At 38.5% G+C, this 17,786-nt stretch overlaps 1 protein-coding gene across 1 annotated transcript; it reads right to left on the bottom strand.

The window, feature by feature from the left end:
• Window positions 1–684: 684 nt before the first annotated feature.
• Window positions 685–17,671, bottom strand: LOC106037597 (histamine H3 receptor-like). The gene is made up of 3 exons (XM_048080044.2): window positions 9,593–17,671; window positions 6,723–6,889; window positions 685–4,172 (listed from the first exon to the last, which is right to left on the bottom strand). The coding sequence occupies exons 1-3, from the start codon at window positions 9,840–9,842 to the stop codon at window positions 3,390–3,392; spliced, it is 1,200 nt and encodes a 399-aa protein (XP_047936001.1). The 5' UTR covers window positions 9,843–17,671; the 3' UTR covers window positions 685–3,389.
• Window positions 17,672–17,786: the final 115 nt, after the last annotated feature.

Below are 17,786 nucleotides of genomic sequence, written 5' to 3'. Positions count from 1 at the left end.
AAAACTGCTGCCTGGTCATGTAAGCATGGTGTTAGGAAAACTAAAGCTTAGCTGGAGTTTATGCTTGTAAAGGACGTTGAGGATGACACAAAGACCAAGAACTTCCACCTCCACATTAACAGTAAAAACATGAATACGAAAAAAATGGGCCTGTTGCTGAACAGGCCTGGTGACCTAGCGATAGAAGATGTAGATAAGGCTGAGGTTACCACTGCTTTCTTTGCTTCCGTCTTCACTAACCAGGTCTTTCCCACCTCTGTGTTCAGAGAGCAAACTCAAGGAAGGAATCTGCCTCACCTGCAGGTGAGGACTGAGTCAGGATTTACTTGGGAGCACTTGACCTGTAAGAGTCCATGGAACCCTATGGGCTGCACTCAACAGTGCTGAGAGAACCAGCATCCTTGAAAGTCTTTTATCTTTTTTGAAAAGTCATGGAGATGAAGGGAGGTTCCCAATCACTGAAAAAAAGTCAAACGTTGCACCAATCTTCAAAAGATGCCACAAGATCCATAGGAAAATTATGGAAGTTTTATCATAGTCCTTCATGGGACTGAGGGAAAAATTTATGTGGTCTCTCCTTCCTTCTTCCCTGTGGAGGAAAACCACAACCTGACATAAAGGACAGAAATTCAGAGAATCATTAGGATTAAGGACTTGTCTAAGAAATAAACAAAGATAACACCATTTCTTCCAACATGCATGTTTTATTTTTTATTTATTTATTTATTTTAAGACATGAGAGGGTAACTTTAGAAAAATGCTGTTGCAGTTTGAGTTGAACCTCACAGTCATAAGCCTATGATCACAGTGTATTTACAGTAGCTATTGGACATCTGCAAAGACAGGAAAAAGTGCAAGGGCATGAAATGAGGAAATGGATGAGTGATGGATGGATAGGGAGATTTTGCTTAGAAAAACAAACTTGGCAAGGAAGGTACATTTGTGTCAGTGCACGAAAAGCATGCACAAGAAAAAATACTGAATAAGCATATTAGCAGAAGCCTGAAACAGGTCTACTAGAGAGGGGAAGACCTGGGATGCCATTTTGAGCCAGACATCTTTAATGTTGTGAGAACACCAGCTGAGCATTTGTGTTGACCTGGGAGCAGTAGAGCAATTAGAAAAATAAAAAGAACTCTCCAAACAGAGGTGGTGTGACAAAATGGTTTGAACACTGTGGGTGTAATACAGAACATCAAAAACATTGACCACTAGTAACTTCAGTACTCTGAGGTTTCAAGTTTGCTGCACACTGTGCTCTCTCCCCAAAAAACTCTTCTTTTCCAGTACTACAGTGTGGATCCATTTTACCTAGTCAATAATTGTGTAAGGCTATTCTTTCAAAGTAATCAATACATTTAGTCATAAAATGCAAACCGTTTTCTTGCACAACATTCTTTTATACTGAAAGCATAAAGATACAAAAGCAGACAATTCAAGTCTTTCCCAGCTTGGGCCCGCCTACAGCTTCTCTGTTGAACAGATGTTTATTTAGTACACTAGCTGTTCTATAAATGTTTCAAATGTGTATGTGTGGGTGTTTTGTGATTGTTTTTTTTTAAAGCCTTACAGAAAAAGCACATCCTACAGAAATCTATGCCAGCACCTTAGCTCATAACAGTGAAAACTGCTGTGCTGAATCAATGACCTCCTGAAGCTGTTTCTCTCTTTGCAATCAGGCTCACAATGCATACTACTACTTATGTAAGGGAAGGAAGCATAATAAGTTGTGAAATACAATCCTCTGCCAGCATGAAAACTGTCAAGAGAAGTCTTCAGCTCTAGATCTCTAAACAGAATATGATTTAACAATAAAAATAAAATTAGCTTCTGTGCTATGTTTGAGCTGTTTACATGCATTTGAATTGTGCTTACAAATGAGTCCTCTGGTTTTGCAACACCTCTACAGCCCATTTCAAATTAGATATTTATTTCAAAAGAAGACTACTTAAATCTTCATTATTCTGTGCATTCAATTCCTATTTCCTTAATTTATACATTTGTGTGTATACACACATGAAGAGAAAAAAATAACCAGTAACTCTCACTTACCTATCTGTGAAAGCCTTCTGCGACTTCCAACACCAAACATAAGGTAGCAAAATTTGGCATGTGGAATGGGTTACAGTCAAACTCCATTACCCTCCCCAACACATTACCTGCTCTTTCCAGCACTGCCTATTCACCCACAGTTTGTTAATAGCTGCTTAAGACACTTCTGTGTCAGCTTTCAGACAGATCTCTGTGAACCCTATTCTCAAGCAGTGAATATGGCGCTTGCTCAGCTATAGAGAAAATCCAGCTTGATGCTGGTTCAGTGGCAGAGAAAATCCACATATCATCACAGCAACATGGCACAAAAGAACTGATCTAGAATAAAAATCACTCTGTCAGTTCAAATTTGTCCCAGTCATTTTGATGGAATATCTTTGTACTTGCAAACCTTTCCACCCGAGAGAGTATTGTCTGTTCTCATGCAGCCAGTCAAAATCACAAATCCAGCACAAGCTTTGTATTGCTTGCTCTGCTAATTCAACAGCAATGTGATCGGGTGCCCAGGAGTGGCCTATCTTTTAGGTAATCTAATAGTGCAGAAATCTGGCACTAAAGATCATTGAAGCATGACCAAAGAGGAAGCCACTATCAGGAGAAAAGAACAACAACTGTTTATGTCTTACAATTTTGATAAACAATCCCAAAAATCATTACCATGGAAACGTTCATTTTCTAAAAGATCCAGAGTTACTAACTTACATGTATGATGTCCTGCAACATCAAATATGGACAATATTATAATTAGAAAAGGACAGATATGCCAGATTAGGCAGTCTGTTCACTTGCATATTGCCCTGCCTGGTAAACATAATCACTACAGAGCCCTATGTTGTCTTCATAACGCTTTTTTAAGGAAGTGATACTGCTCCTGTGAGGATTTTACATGACCTTTCAAAAATATAGCAGAAATGTTTTTTCACTGATAGCTTCAGATTCACAAATTGGATATAAAAGTTTTACTCAGCACATACAAAAAGAGGTATCTCCCTCCAGTGAACTTCTGTGGAGATATCCATAGAAGAGTTTTTTCTTAATAGCACTTTAAAAAAGCAACGAAAAAAAAAAAAAAGAGCACATCATACCCACAAACCAGGAAGAACATCCAGCAAAAACCAGGTAATTCGTTGCATTAGATGTTGTTTACCCTTGCATGAACCATATAAACAAACAAAAAAAATCTGAAAACTAGCAAATCAGAGCAAGTACATGCCTCTACTGCACTCAACCAATGCCCCTAGCCAACAAAATATTTTCTCTGTTTCTGTTGAAGATACCTATAAAAAAATCACTAAGTAAGAGACAAACCTTATTTGTAAACTATTTACTTCAACTCTCTAAATAGAAGGTGATCTCAACTTTGCAAACTTTTGGGGACATAATATTTTCATAAAGGCCATTCGAAACCTCATGTGACAGAGTGGGTAAAGAAATGGGTTCAGAGAGGAATTGAGCCACAAAAGCCAAAAGGTAATTTCATACAGGGTTCTAGGAATGCACCGTCCTTGGCAGGCCCCACGAATAATCATTAGTAAAGTATATGGTGCCCAGCAAATGGCAAAGACACAAACAATTATGGCAAGCGACTTTGCAATTTTTTTGTCTCTTTGCAGTTTTGACCCAGCATTTGTGCGGAAAGAAGCAGAGAAGTCCTTTCTGAGAGGCGTGGGACTCATTGGTGGTGGAGATGCGCAGGTAGAAACCAGTGATGGTCTCAACGACCTCGTTAATGATGAAACACTGTCCTCCACTTCCAACGAAGATGACACATCAGGCCTTGGCAAGAAGCAAGACCTCCAGGACGAGCTGCTGCTCCTTGGAGGCTCAGAGTCCTGAATGCTGCCGCGTCTCTGGCGCCTCTGGATGTTGTGGAAGATGTGCACGTTGAAGTAGGTGACTGAGAGCAGCGGCACAAAGAACTCCAGGGTGGATGCACAAAGGAGGAAGTACCAGTTGTCAAAGAACTCAGCGTGGCACTGCCCTTCCTTCACCGTGCTGTAGCCAGACACGTGTTCCCACAAGAAAATTGCTGGGCAGTAGAGGAGGAAGGCAAAGACCCAGATGGCCACCATCTTGACAACAGGGTTGGACATTATTCCCCGCTGGACTCTGTAAGATACCTGTGAGAAAAGGACCTGTCACTTACTCAGGTAACATTTTGGAACAACTATCTCAAAAAAATAAGCAATCAAATCAGATGTAACATTTGTTCTGCAGTTTCCCAGACACATAGAGCATCTTCACTTCTGTAAGGTCCTAAAAACACTACTAATCTTGCTCATCAAATACTGCAATTCTGTAATTAATTTTAATACTTAGGATTGGAAAGGACCAGAAATTACGATGGCTAAACTACCATTCTAGGGGTACAGAGACGTGGCTTGTTTTCATCACCACCACAGTCAGACAGTAATAAGGAATCAGTGAATCAGTTTATGATTCATGAAATGCATGCTCAGACTTCGAGGAGAGTCAAAGCAGCTGTTGGACTTCTTTCCTGCACAGGCAAAAGTAGAAGACTTCTGCATTAGACAGGATGCTATGAGAGACTGCAAACACTAGACAGTATATTTTTAAATATTATTTCCTCTTGCCATAATAGAACAATCTATCCCAGACATATGCTTTAACATCCCTTATTTTATTGAAACATTCTGTTTTAACACTCACTTTATCTCATAAACAGCTCGTTGTATTACTGCAAACGATGTTTTTATGTCTACCCAGACTGCACTAATTTATTTTACTCTCTAGCTGTAAAAATCTTTGAAAAGATATTAGGAGCTAAAGTCATATCATCCAAAGTTAGGAAATATGAGTTAAAACCACCATTTTAACAGCCTGGACAGTATGTAAAATACATAATTCTAGCTCTTGGACCCCCGCATCTTTCAACACTCAAGATGATCACTTAATGAGAAGTTGGTCAATTTTATTTATGCCATACTGTTCAACGTTTCTCATCCCAGACTTTACTGAGACCCAGAAGTACTATCTTCCTCACCAACTTCCTATGCTGTTTTTTGGTGTAGTAACTGCATGTTACACAATTATTAATAAATGGTATCTTCATTAATTTTCACATATGACCTGAGGGGCATTGTTGTTCCTATTTTATCATGAGTAACAGAGTAATGAACAGTTTTACAAGCATTATTTTAGAATCTCAAACATCTGGGCCTGATATTTCAGACTCCTTTACATCTTAAAACATCAGCTTAGGGTACCACTCCAGTTCCCTTCATCTGCAGTAATGAATTTGCAGCCTTCTGCAAGACCACAAGCATCTCAATTTAGTAGTCAGAAAACAGGAAGCTCAGTGCATCTTCACAAAAACTCAAGTCTGAAATGACTCGCATCTGACCACAAGCTAGTGCTGCAGCAGAGGTGGATCCCAAGTCTATGAGGACACATGATATTTTTAATTTTGGATAAAAAATTACACATTTCTGGACTTACTCCATTCTAATTATCTAGAGAGAAAAAAAAAAACAGAAGGTGATCATGTAAGAACATGGGGCCCAGCTGGGTTGCAGAAGCCTTTTTAATTTACTTTTCTCACATCCTGAGCTCTACGACTTCATTAATATTTTTCAATACTGCAATTCCATAAATACAGGGTTTTTCATACTTTATTATTCAGCTTTAAAAAACAAACAACAAGAGAAACACAACAACAACCAGCCCTAAAACCACAACACCAAGGAAGAAGAGAAAGAGATAAGGCATTGTATCAGCACGTCCCAAACAAGAACCTCCCAATCTAACACACAGCTCACATCCCTTGAGCTAGTAGGCTCATCAAAAGCAAAGGATATTGATTGTCTTCCATGTGGACCAACCACCAGGTAAAGCTTAGAAATTGTGGGTATTAATATTTAGTAGATATCTTTAGAAGCAGATGAATGATAACACTCATGAAACACCTCTCCCCTCTCTGCACGTTTTGATCCCTTCTTTTTACTTCAAGCGACGTCTCCATTCAGCTGCCTGTTGGCAGCACGTGTTAGTCACTCCCCTGGGGAAACAAATCCTCACCTATTCTGCAGTCAATCCCATGTCTCTCTCCATACCCTCTTCTCCTTTTAAAAATTTGTCACAACCCTAAGTGCCTCCTTGACTCAACCTAGTTCTCATTACCACTCTTTTAATGACCAAAGACCAGGTCACCCATACTCCCACTGCCTTTTTCCCACCTTGACCTCCCCACCTCCCTTTGTAGTGCAATTAGATAGTTTCTAATCCAGGCAGAAGGAGGGAAACACTGAAATTGTGAGCAAGGAAATCCCCTGTCTCTAAATCCCAAGGCCACGGCACATACAGCTAGGAAAATGGAAGGAAACATCTTACTTCCAGTATACTTTCTTGAGAAATACCTTGCACAGAAAAAGTCTCCAAAGAACTTAGCTGCCCACATCTGCCAAATCTCTATGAAATCTTTGCAAACTTTGCGTACTTAGGTAAATTCTCAGAGGCTAAGAAAAAGCATATCTAAGCAACCTTTCTGCCAGAGTTTAAGTATCTATTACAACGTACTCAAGCATCAGAGTTTCTCCAGAATGAAATGGTAGGAAAATGAAGGACTACTTAACTTCTAGTGTTTTTTGTGAGTACTCTGAGTTTTATAGAAAACTCAAAATATATAAAGAAGTAATTAGAAATGTTCTTACAGCCTTTGTAACTGACAGGAAACGGTCGTAGCTGATAAGGACAATGTTAAACACTGAAGCTGTGCACATGAGATAGTCCATAGCTAGCCAGAGCTTGCAAAGGCCTCTTCCAAAGTACCAGGTCCCTGTCAGGGCATAAGGGATGTACAGTGGTATGCAGAACGCACCTGTAGAAATAAAGGAAACACATGCATCAGTCAGCACTATGCAAACATAGAAACATTCCTGTGGTATCTAACAAAAAAGTGATGCTGACTGGAACTGCTAGGTGGAAGGCTTCGTATTCTCATGCAATCAATGAACATTCTATATTAAGCTACTGACATTAAAATAAAGACAAAAGAAACCTTTTCCCCCCTACTATAATTCACTTTTTTCCAAAAATATGGTCTAACTGCCATGCTTCTATCCTCCTAGAAGCACTATATGATATCCAAAAATGCTCCAGAAGTAAGTTTTATAGAAACACAATATGAATTTCAAATTAATCTTTCAAAACGTATAACCAGAAGGTTAACAAAACTGCAAGGTTTTATTATGTACATCCTGTTTAACATTTCCTTTTGTCATAATATCATCATAACCACTTTTCAGTGGTGAACTGACAGGGTATTATCTGTGGGAACACATCAAGCAGTGGGAACATACATAAGTGACCATGATTACCCAAAATCGGGCTGTTAAATCCAAATGTCATGAAACTGCCAGTATAATTTCATTGTAACAATATTCTAGGTGATTTTACTACACACAGAGTCACAAGGCACACTTGCAAGGCTGAAGAGCTAACAGCGTACTTTGCTATGTCAGATAAATGCAGCAAACCATAAGAATGAACAGCATCAAGGCTGCAATTAAATGCCTCTACAGAGCAACTAATACCTGCTCCTTGGAACAAAAGGTTACATCATGTACTTTAACATTCACAGGAAAAAAAAATAAATCAATTTTAGAATTACTTTATAATAGTCTATGATGCTGTAACTGGTACTGAAGAGTATCTTGAGAGTTTTCATTTCCCTAAAAATCTTGAGAAGAATACCTGTTGCTCTCCCTCTCTACCATGATTCAAGAGACCTCTGTATGCTATAGATCCAGAAGTATAGAGATGAAGCAGAAATTGTCGAAGGTCAAAAATCAGAATGCATATATTAGAAGTAAAAAGCAAAGGACTCTGCAAGCTTAAAAACACACTTTTAGCGGTTAGGATCCAGTAGAAACTAAAGATAATCTATGCATATCCTGACTCTAAATTGTGTAGCTACAGAACTACAAGTCAGTGTGATGCTAAAGTATGCAAAACTTTTAACCAAGTTTTGAATGAAAAACTCGACAAATGTCATCAAACACGAAATTATGGAAGTTAGGCAATGCCAAATAAGCTGTACTTTTTTCCTACTTCAAACTTCTCAACTAGAAGACAGTACTTGTTTAACATGGTGCTAGACTATGAGCAGGATGACAGTATGCCATCAATTGTTTTTTTTTTTTTCTTTTTTTTTCCACTGCTGGGGTTTTTCGTTTGTTTGTTTTGTTTTCTTGTTTGTTTTTCTTCTCCTGTGTACCACAAGGCACCCTGTACTGTAGGGAGGGAACTGTTGTCATTGACAAAGGTCCCGGTTGCAGGGCACTGGCTGGCAGAATAGGGTTTGAGAGCTACAGGCAAGAATCAAAAATCCCAGACTGGGGGACACGATGGGCTCAAGGTGACATCTGCAGGACTCTTAGCCCTGGGGATGATCTGAATTTTGGTACAGCTGCAACAAGGTGTTTTCTCTCAGAAGCACCTATCTGGGTGTTCAGACTGCTGCAGCTTCTGTGCAGAGGCTCGTGCTATTTGAGTGAGACCAGTGGGTAACCAGAGGGGTGCCTCAAAAAGATTAGGCATGCATCCAGACCGCAGGCAGCAAGAGCTCTGCAGCACAACAAGGCAGTTACAAACTGGAAGAAGTCATCATCCTTATGGGGAAAGGGATCAAAACATCATACAGAATAAAAACAGTTTCAGAAGTTGTTGTTGTTGTTGTGATGTGGCAATTCAGAATATGGACTTCAGGAAAGAGCCACCCTTCTTCATAAGCATTCATCTGCATACACAGTAATTTAAGCAAGATTTTTGCCAGAGCCATTCAACAGTTCAGAGCATTTCAATACATCAATCTCCAATTGCACATCACACTGTTTTAATTGCGTTTTTTCTCCAAACAAGTTTCAGACTTGTATTCCTATGTATAAATGGACATGTATATTATTAAACTTCTTAGAAATTGTTTGATTTGCTATTTTTATTTACCTGACACATATTCCTAAGGTAAGACTGTAGATAGCACAATGTTCTACAAAATGTAGAAAAACATTATGCATCACTGTTTAGTTGCAAACCTGAGGTTATTATCTGTATTGTGCTACAGTAGATTGAAATGGAAGATATCAACAACATAAGCAAGATGCACCAGATATTGTAAACTGTATGTAATTTGGCTTTCTAGACTTCAGTCAACTTACTACAAAAAAACTCCCACTCTTTCTTAGTGAATGTTGATTCACACACAGAAGTATTTTTTTCTTGAAGCAAAAACATTAAACATCTACTTGCATGACAAAGGACCTATTTCCTATGATAATGTGTTTCTGAAAGATAAGCGACATTACAAGTATTTATATGAGAAATGATGCATTATGTATCTCATATTTTGAGACATAATAGGCTGCTAAAACACTTAATACAGTTTCCAACATTCCTTACCTTTCCCCATGGCACACGACTGGGAAATATTTCTACAAGAAACTGCCCACCAAAATAAGGCCCCCTTGCACCTCTTAACATTACTAGAAAGTAAATACTACAGGTCTCTAGCATCGCAACTTACCCACTGCAAAGTCAGAAATAGCAAGATTGAGAAAGAAATAGTTGCTCCGATGCCTAAGATTTCTGTCCATGATGAAAGCAAGGATTACCAGGACGTTTCCAAGGACTGTGACCAGAGCTAGCAGCACCATAAGCAGAGCCAGGAGCACCAAGACACCCATGGAAAACTCTGAGGTCTCCGGCTGTGGGGATGAAGTCCCGTTACATGGTCCCGTTATGTTCCCATCAGCTTCAGCAGTGCTGTTGTGCATGTTGTATATCCAGGTCAGTTCAGTCCAGAAAAAAACTTTTGTAATCCAAAAAGCTGAGATTCATAAGGAGTATTAACAGCTGAGACCAAAAAGACAAACATCCAAACAAACAACAAAAAAAAGAGTCAAAAGGAAAAAATTAAAAGGTTCTGATACCAGATAAATCTATTTTTGTAAGATATTTAAATTTTAATAAACACCAACACATCTGCAACCACGTGTATCTGTAGAAGAGTTACCAGGAAAAAACCTGCAGTATTTTCAAGCTCGTATTTTAAAATGTAAGTTCTTCTTTATGCAACCTGATAATTATCTGGGGTGGTCATGAGGGCTGATTCACGATTTTCTCTCTTTCCTCTCCCTCTTCCTCCCACCCTTCTTCTCAGAAATGTTTTGCTTGTTAGGATTATGGATCTCAACTTTTTCTGGAAAATGTTTCTTGGTTTTGGTTACATATCTTCATGGGAATTTAATCTATGTTACACTACCAATTTCATACTTGCTTATCTCTTGTAATCATATTTCGGTAAGCTTACAGTCCTTCTGCACTGCATTGTATGTTTTTGCTGACCAAAGGAGTAGAGGACTTTGTTGCTGTTGCTGTTCCTCTTTCTGTGGAGCATAGGGCTAAAAATTGGTACTCTGAGTAAGCATATGCCTACTTGCTTAGCAGAGCAATCAACCAGTAATGGCCTAATCCTCAGAAATCAGGTTTTTAAAACTCATAGCAGCCTGAGTGACACAGGCTGCTACCATCCCAGAACCAAGGAACGAAATACTGACTCCCTGAGTGTGAATGAGAGCTTTGCAATTAACTTTAATAGGACTAGGCTTTTCTTTCCACGCTGGTGGGAGGAATTGTGAGTCTTCCACAAGTGTATGTATTTTTGTATGAGTAATGAAGCCACTTGCTTCATTCTTTCATTCATTCACATGCTTCAAGCTGAGTATTCCACCGTTGTAAAAATTCAATCATTTTTATTATAGGTTCTAAAAACACTTTGGTGTCTAATTTTAGACACTTAAATTTGAAAAATGTTGGCCGTCATGTCTGTGCTTCCGTTGTGGGAACAAATTCATTAGCATTCTCAAAGTGTTTTTACTGAATGTTTAAATGGCAGCAGTACAAAAGCACAAAAGTTTATTATCCATACAAATAACTGCACAGCATGCATGTCCATTTCTGCTTTAAGTTATATTTCCTTTCCAGGTAAGGCTGGAAACATAGAAAACACAGATTGGCAACAGCTACTAAGTAATGCCACTAGCCTTTCTTCTGCTAGCAATATGGAGGCTGATCTACGTGAAGTTTTAGAGGTCTCAGATATTACATGGTTGAGAAGAAAATAAAGTGGTGAATAAAACTGAGGGCAGATTAAGGGTTCAGCTAAGTCTATATCCTGTCTGTCTCAGCAGCCTGTAGCCTAATGAAGAGTGTAAGAAAATAGAAAATATACCACTGGTGTGCTCCCCTTTCCTCCAATGGTTTGTGGCTCAAGATACTGATATGGTAACCAGAAGTGACATTTGACTATTTTATGTTCACTTTTTCTGATAAACAGTCAATTTCTTACTCCAGGAGTTTTTGCGTCTGCATGTTATTGACGATAAATAATATCACAGGGCTTCTACGAGCCTCTAAGGAGGGCAACAGTCCTTCTGTACATTCAAAGCCAGAGAACAGCAGGAAAATTGCCATGGTTGCTGCCAAATCACTGATTCTTTATAAGAAGTTACCATGTCCTAATTATACTTAGTGTCTCCTTCCTCATACCTTAGGCAGCCAGTTCTTTTTTGAGCCAGTTCTTTTTCACTACCTTTTTATCACAGGAGAAACAGCTCGCCCCTGTGCATTCAAAGTGGTAGTCCTGTGGAAAGAAGCACCAAACCTAGAGCAGCAATCCACTTGCATGCAATACACCTGCTTCAAACCTTCATAACTGGCTGCACAGAAACTGCACAGCCTAGAGGATCCACATCTAAAGGAAAATACATGAAAGTTTTCTTTTATTAGAGACCTATTAGCATTAGTTACAATTTCTCCAAAGCCCCACGATGATCAAAATACTCCAAAAATCTTACAAGAGCAGAAAAAAAATCATAGATCTAAACTGTGTTCCAAAAGTATACTGTCATGCAAAAAACATTCAAATAGGCAAGCCATAAAGCAGAAAATTACTGTAACAAATACAGCTAAAACTGGATTCTCCTATTAGCAAACCCCATACAAGTTTATGCATTTTTGATTCAGAGAGAATCTTTGATAAAATAATTAAAGCTACATTGACAGTTATGTTATTGATACTATTTGCAACTACTCAGCCTCAGAGCTGGGAAGCTGCAATTACAGCTCTTTGCAAAAAATTAATGTAACGTTTTGGACTCTTTTTTTCTCTCTCAAGCTGCTTTACGAAGTATAAACAGAGAAGTTGTCACTGTATCTTAACCCAAAATTGTCAGTGCTGAGTGAACTGAATTGGGAGAGTATTATGAGCATTTAATGAGGTTACTCATATAATTGCTTCCAACATATAATGACCACATCCTCAATTTTGTAGCATGCAACAGATTGCCACAGTTTTAGTGCACACGTATCTAACAGCTGTGCTAGACCTTGTTAAAGGTAAGATGTAGAGGAAAAAGCTAAACAATCAAGCTAATAAATACGGCATCGCTTTGAATTCCTTGATTTCCTTTGATGTTTGTATTCCCTAGTCTTGCTGCAAGAATTAGAACATCAGCTCCAGCACAATAACATTTGGCAGTCCCTAAAGCCCCCCTGCGAACCTGGAAATTCTGGGCTCCGCTTCTGGTCCAAGCAGACTCCCCTCATAACTTTTCAGCGTGTTACGTGGTTTCTTTGATTCACTTTCCTCAACCCTAAGACAAAAGCAATGCTTACTGAGCTTCTCAAAATCTGAGTGGAATTGTGCATTAATTAATAAAGTATGTCAGTGGAAGAGAATGAAAAGTATGGTACACTCTCCAAAATCCCTTTAGTCTATTAGTTAACTCATTTGGGAAGCAAGAAAAGTCAGATTTCACAGCCTCCCAAATGAAGTTGAAGATGAGACTCACCCTAGCTGAGCACTTTACCCACAGACTATTCAATAGCAAAGGAGAATCAGCAGCCTCACTGTCTTTCATGAGAAACAACTGAGCTAACAAATGGCTAAATGGCTTAAATCTGAATGTGCTTTGTGGGAACATATGGCTACGTAATTCCTTTCCATTCCTCTCCCTCAGCATTTCTCCTTGGAGCTAACTTAGATCTAAATTGGTTTCCCACAGTCTTGGGCACCCAACTCTTTCACACCATGCTTGGAAAGTCTGTGTGGAAAGGGCTGCTGTGACCATGGATGCTGTTTTCACGTGCTTTGGGGATGCACCCAAGATCACAAACCCATTCTGCACAAGTCACAATGACAGGTAACTAACCTGTTCGCATCCAAAGGATAATCTACATCAGTCAGCAAGGTTGTGTGTGTTTGTTTTTAAAAATATCAGCAGCATAAGTAAAGTTTAATAGAAGACCCGCTACTAAAATCTGCTTTTAGCAGATCTGTGTGCGTGGCTGTAACCGTGATTAAACCAGTCTGGAAAACTTGTCTAATAGGTACTGAATAAACTTCTGTTTTTCTACTGGGGTCAGGGATGATATGAACTATTTGGTGATAATCCTATAAAGAGATACAGAATTTAATTGAAATAGGCGTGCTAGACAATAAATGCATAAGCACAGACCAATCCACAAGCAAATGTTATGGCTTCTGCTTCCCCAGGCATTTAACGAAAACACACAGTAAACAGTAAAAGAATCACCCTGAATTACCCATTTACTGAAGTGTTCTGAAGACAAAGAAATTATGAACAGTTCAAAATCGCTATGCTGCAGTTAGAGAAATTTGTCTCCATTTAAAAATGTTACAGGTGGTAGGTTTTGAAAACAAGTGACATTTCTATACTTTGGCGTGGAATAAATCTAGATACGTGGTGAGAAATTTGGATGAAATATTCTGTCATCACAACTTCCAGCAAGGATGACAGTTCATTTCTAAAATGGCTGGAATTTACTAATGCTTTTCTATTCGAAGTCTCTGTTTTACAGAGAAATCACCTGGCATTTCTTTAAAAGGTACATTGCTAACCAACTAACCTGATCAGAGAAACCACATATGAACTCCAGCTCTTGGTCCCGTCACTCACGTTTGAGCAAGAAAGAAACAAATCATTCTGATACTACCTCGTAGGAGACTGGGATCCTGTAATGGTTTTTTAGGTTTCAGCTGTAGTCCTGATTAATTTCCAGTGAAGTGAAAACAGATCACTATAATACTTTTCTTTTTTTCTAATGAAATTTATAACCATTCCACAAGTAGGGGATATATATAAAGCCTATATTTTTCTCAACAAATTTACAATATTTGACAACAAAAACTCACTGCTAAAACTGCTGTTTCAGTTTAACATCATACATTTTACTAGGAAATAATTGGAAATATCTTTCCCTTGCTGGATCTCACTTGCTAGTTCAAACACACAGAATTTATTCAACAGAACCTGACTTCTCATCAGGTCACACCATCAAGTTCTGGAATGAACATTGTGCCGCATTCTGATTTACCTAATTTTTCAAAACTTTCCTCTAGATCCTTATTTAAAACCTTTAACTAGCAGGAAAGTATTAAATCATCATAGCTTACATTGATAAATAAGACTATCACATTGTGTGGAAGAAAGAGTTTACAGTGCCAGAATTTATGGTAAAGCACTTAACAGGAACATGGAGATTGTGCCCCTATAAAACTCTCATAGTTAGATCTTCAACTTACTCAAAAGCAAGTTAAGTTGCTACACCTGGTAAAGGAGGAAACTGCCATATCTAATGCTAATCTTGTGTCAGCAAACTTCAGTGAAGTAAAAAAAAAAAAAAGTAATTCTATTTCCCACTAAGTGTGGTAGTTTTGCTGATTCTGCTTAACTTAGTTCCACCACAGAACCCTGCAAAAATAGTGACACGTACCTTTCAGAAAAAGCAAACCTTTCTTAATTACCTGTTTTGTTCTCACAGCATTTTTTAATTAACAAATTAATACCAATCTAAAATTACTATAGTCCAGAGACAAGAGATGCCAGTAATTTCAGTCCATTTGAGACCTGATCTAGTGGGAGGTGTGCCTGCACACAACAGTGGGGCTGGAATTAGGTATCTTTAAGGTCCCTTCCAACCCAAACCATTCTGTTATTCTGTGACTGTCTATTTAAGGTTAGACTATAGGAATCTGCAGCTTCCACAACTGTTACAAAGAATAATTTCACCTACTTTTAAGAGATCTGGTTTGCTTTCCCCCCCCCATCCCCTTTTCTTTTAGTTTATAGCCTCAGAACACAATTAGCATCAGAAGCAAACGCGTTCTCCAGTAAGTAAGAGAAACCAAACATTTTATAGCCCAGTTTCTAAAGAAGCAAGGTTCTTGGTTTCTGTGTTAACAAGTTAACCACGTTATACACAACAATCAAGGTGTAAGGATCAAGATGTTCTCCACATGTCTGCTGCTGCTTCACCCTACACACAATAGGTTGTGTGCGTCCCTTGGCACCAGTCCTGGTGTGAATACACCCTTGACACATCTCAAAGACTTCAACTGCAGTATCAGTGCCAAATTTTTGCTCCTGCCGTGTAACACCACTGCTAATCTAACATCCTCTGTATTACAAAGGAGAAACAATTTTCAATTCAACTGAGCACCGGGTTGCAGCCTCCCTGCAGCACTGCTAATAATCCAAGTAGGAGTATCGCAAGTTCTTGAGGCCATCAGGCAAACTGAGGCATTGCTTTCAAAGGAAAGGACAGACTCCTGTGTTGCAAAACTCTTCTGGAAAGCCAGATGAAAACTTATTCTTAGAATAAAGGAAGTTCAAACTTATGCTTATACACACACACCCAAAACAAACCAAAAAAAAAGGAAGAGACTACAACTTCTCTAATCAAAAAGTGTCCACAGCTAGCCAGCACTTCATGTTCCCACTGAATGAAATAATATGAAAATAAGAACACATTTCCATTATGACAACCTACTTTTAATGCTCTGTTGCCAGTCATTTTGTTATAGGGCATTCACTTTGCTCACTGATTGGGCGACCTATGTGGTCTACTACATTCACACAGCAGTCATCAACAACATGTTTCTTCCATTTTGGGGTTTTTAGTTCTTGCGATCAACACTGAAATGTGAAATCTTGACAAAGATCTGTAATTTCTGGAAGAAAAAAAAAGTCTTACACCTAAGTTTCCACAAACCTCAGACTGAAGACACAAAAGCTCAGACCTTCCAAATGAGCTGTTGAAAAGCCCATGCAGTACCACGAGCGGAATTGAATCTATGGCAGCTACAGCAGAACATCTCACAATTCACCTGCTTTCCTTAGTAAGTCATCTCGACGATTTCTGACCGTCATAGAATCACTAGAAACTTTGGAATACTTAGGTCAATAAAGAACTGTAAGTGTACGACAAAATTTTGACTACAAAAGAGTCTATAGATAAGATAGACAAACTATGAACAACAAGCATGACACAAAAAGTGCCCAGACTTCTTTGTACTGTAATATATGGAACTCCTTCCCCAGAAGGACTGCTATTTTAATAATAGCAAGTGTAGCTGCTAAGTCTGAACCCAAAAGACCGTTAAAATGCAGAGAAGGTAGTAGAACTGCATACAACTGTTTCAACAGATTAGTGCAGGATCTATCTGCCAGAGAGTCTATAATATCCTTAATTTCTTTTTTAAATACGTATTTCAGTGGTACTGTTCAAGTTACCTAAATTTTTAGGGAATATTTCTGTTGCTGAACCAAGATTTGAGCAGTTACTTTAATTAGATGAAGTTTGCCTTGCAGAAGGTTTTCTGAGGAACCCATACTGAACTACTGCGATGAACAGTTAAGTGTAAAAACATATCAGCCAAAAGGCATACACAAAACTGGTGGTCAAATAAGCTAGTCTTACAGACACACCTTTAAATTATGCAGTTGCCACCAGAGAAATGACATTAAAAATACTTACAGCCCTGACATTACTATGTGAGTAAAATATATCCGTTGTACCTAAGAACACATTTGTGACTCGTGCTAATAATTCAAAGATCACAAAGTTTAGAAATTAACTTGAGGAAGAAAAAAAAAACACATAACAAAATAGACAAGAAACAAGAGATAATTAAAGTCCATCCTTTGTAAGTGAAAAATAGCAGCGATTTACCAGTTAGTTTTTTGTAATGCTTTAGAGAAAAGTCTGGAAGCTATTAGTAAATGAGTAGAAAACCCAAGTGTTTATAATAATATTTTTAACACCTTTTTTTCCTACTTTGCATCAACAGAACTAATTTCAGAACATTTACTAATGTTCGTGACTAGCTGTAACAGTCTGATTTCAAAAGCCCCATATTCTTTGATGAAATCACCGGTTATTCAGTTACACAATACTTAACTCTCAAGTTTCTGACAGGCTCCCAGAGTCTGAAAGACACAGAAAGATCCTCAAAGAATTTTGGAAGAAATTTCATAATTCTTCAGCCATGTTCCATTCTTCTTATGTCATCAGGCAGGCCCTACATACCATGAGTAAGAACTGCATAAGCAGGACCAGGGTCTCCGACGTCATATAGCATTGGACCACCAGCTTTACCTGTAAGTACTAAAAATTTAAAACTTCATAAGTGACCTCGGCCTTTGAATGGCTTCAGTCTCATCCTCAACACAACAAACTACTGAGTTCAAGTTCTAACACAGGACAGATGTTTGAGTTCTAACACAGCAATGAGTAAAATCCACATTTTTAATTAGTCAGCCATCACTGAGGGGGGGAAATGGTTCTAGATGTTACAACACCCTCACAGAAAGATGCTGAGATGTATAAGAACAGAGAAAACTTGTGCCTAAGCT

This window comes from Anser cygnoides, chromosome 2, assembly GCF_040182565.1.
Source record: "Anser cygnoides isolate HZ-2024a breed goose chromosome 2, Taihu_goose_T2T_genome, whole genome shotgun sequence".
Lineage (NCBI taxonomy): Eukaryota > Metazoa > Chordata > Aves > Anseriformes > Anatidae > Anser > Anser cygnoides.
This window is presented reverse-complemented; position numbering and strand designations above follow the sequence as displayed.

Bases quoted from the DNA above. Each gene is read 5' to 3' on its own strand.
- LOC106037597 (XM_048080044.2), bottom strand. From the start codon at position 9,842: ATGCACAACAGCACTGCTGAAGCTGATGGGAACATAACGGGACCATGT. The intron at 6,890-9,592 runs GTAAGTTGCGAT...TTATTTCTACAG, and splicing joins TATTTCTGACTTTGCAGTGG to GTGCGTTCTGCATACCACTG. The intron at 4,173-6,722 runs GTAAGAACATTT...CTTTTCTCACAG, and splicing joins TCCTGTCAGTTACAAAGGCT to GTATCTTACAGAGTCCAGCG.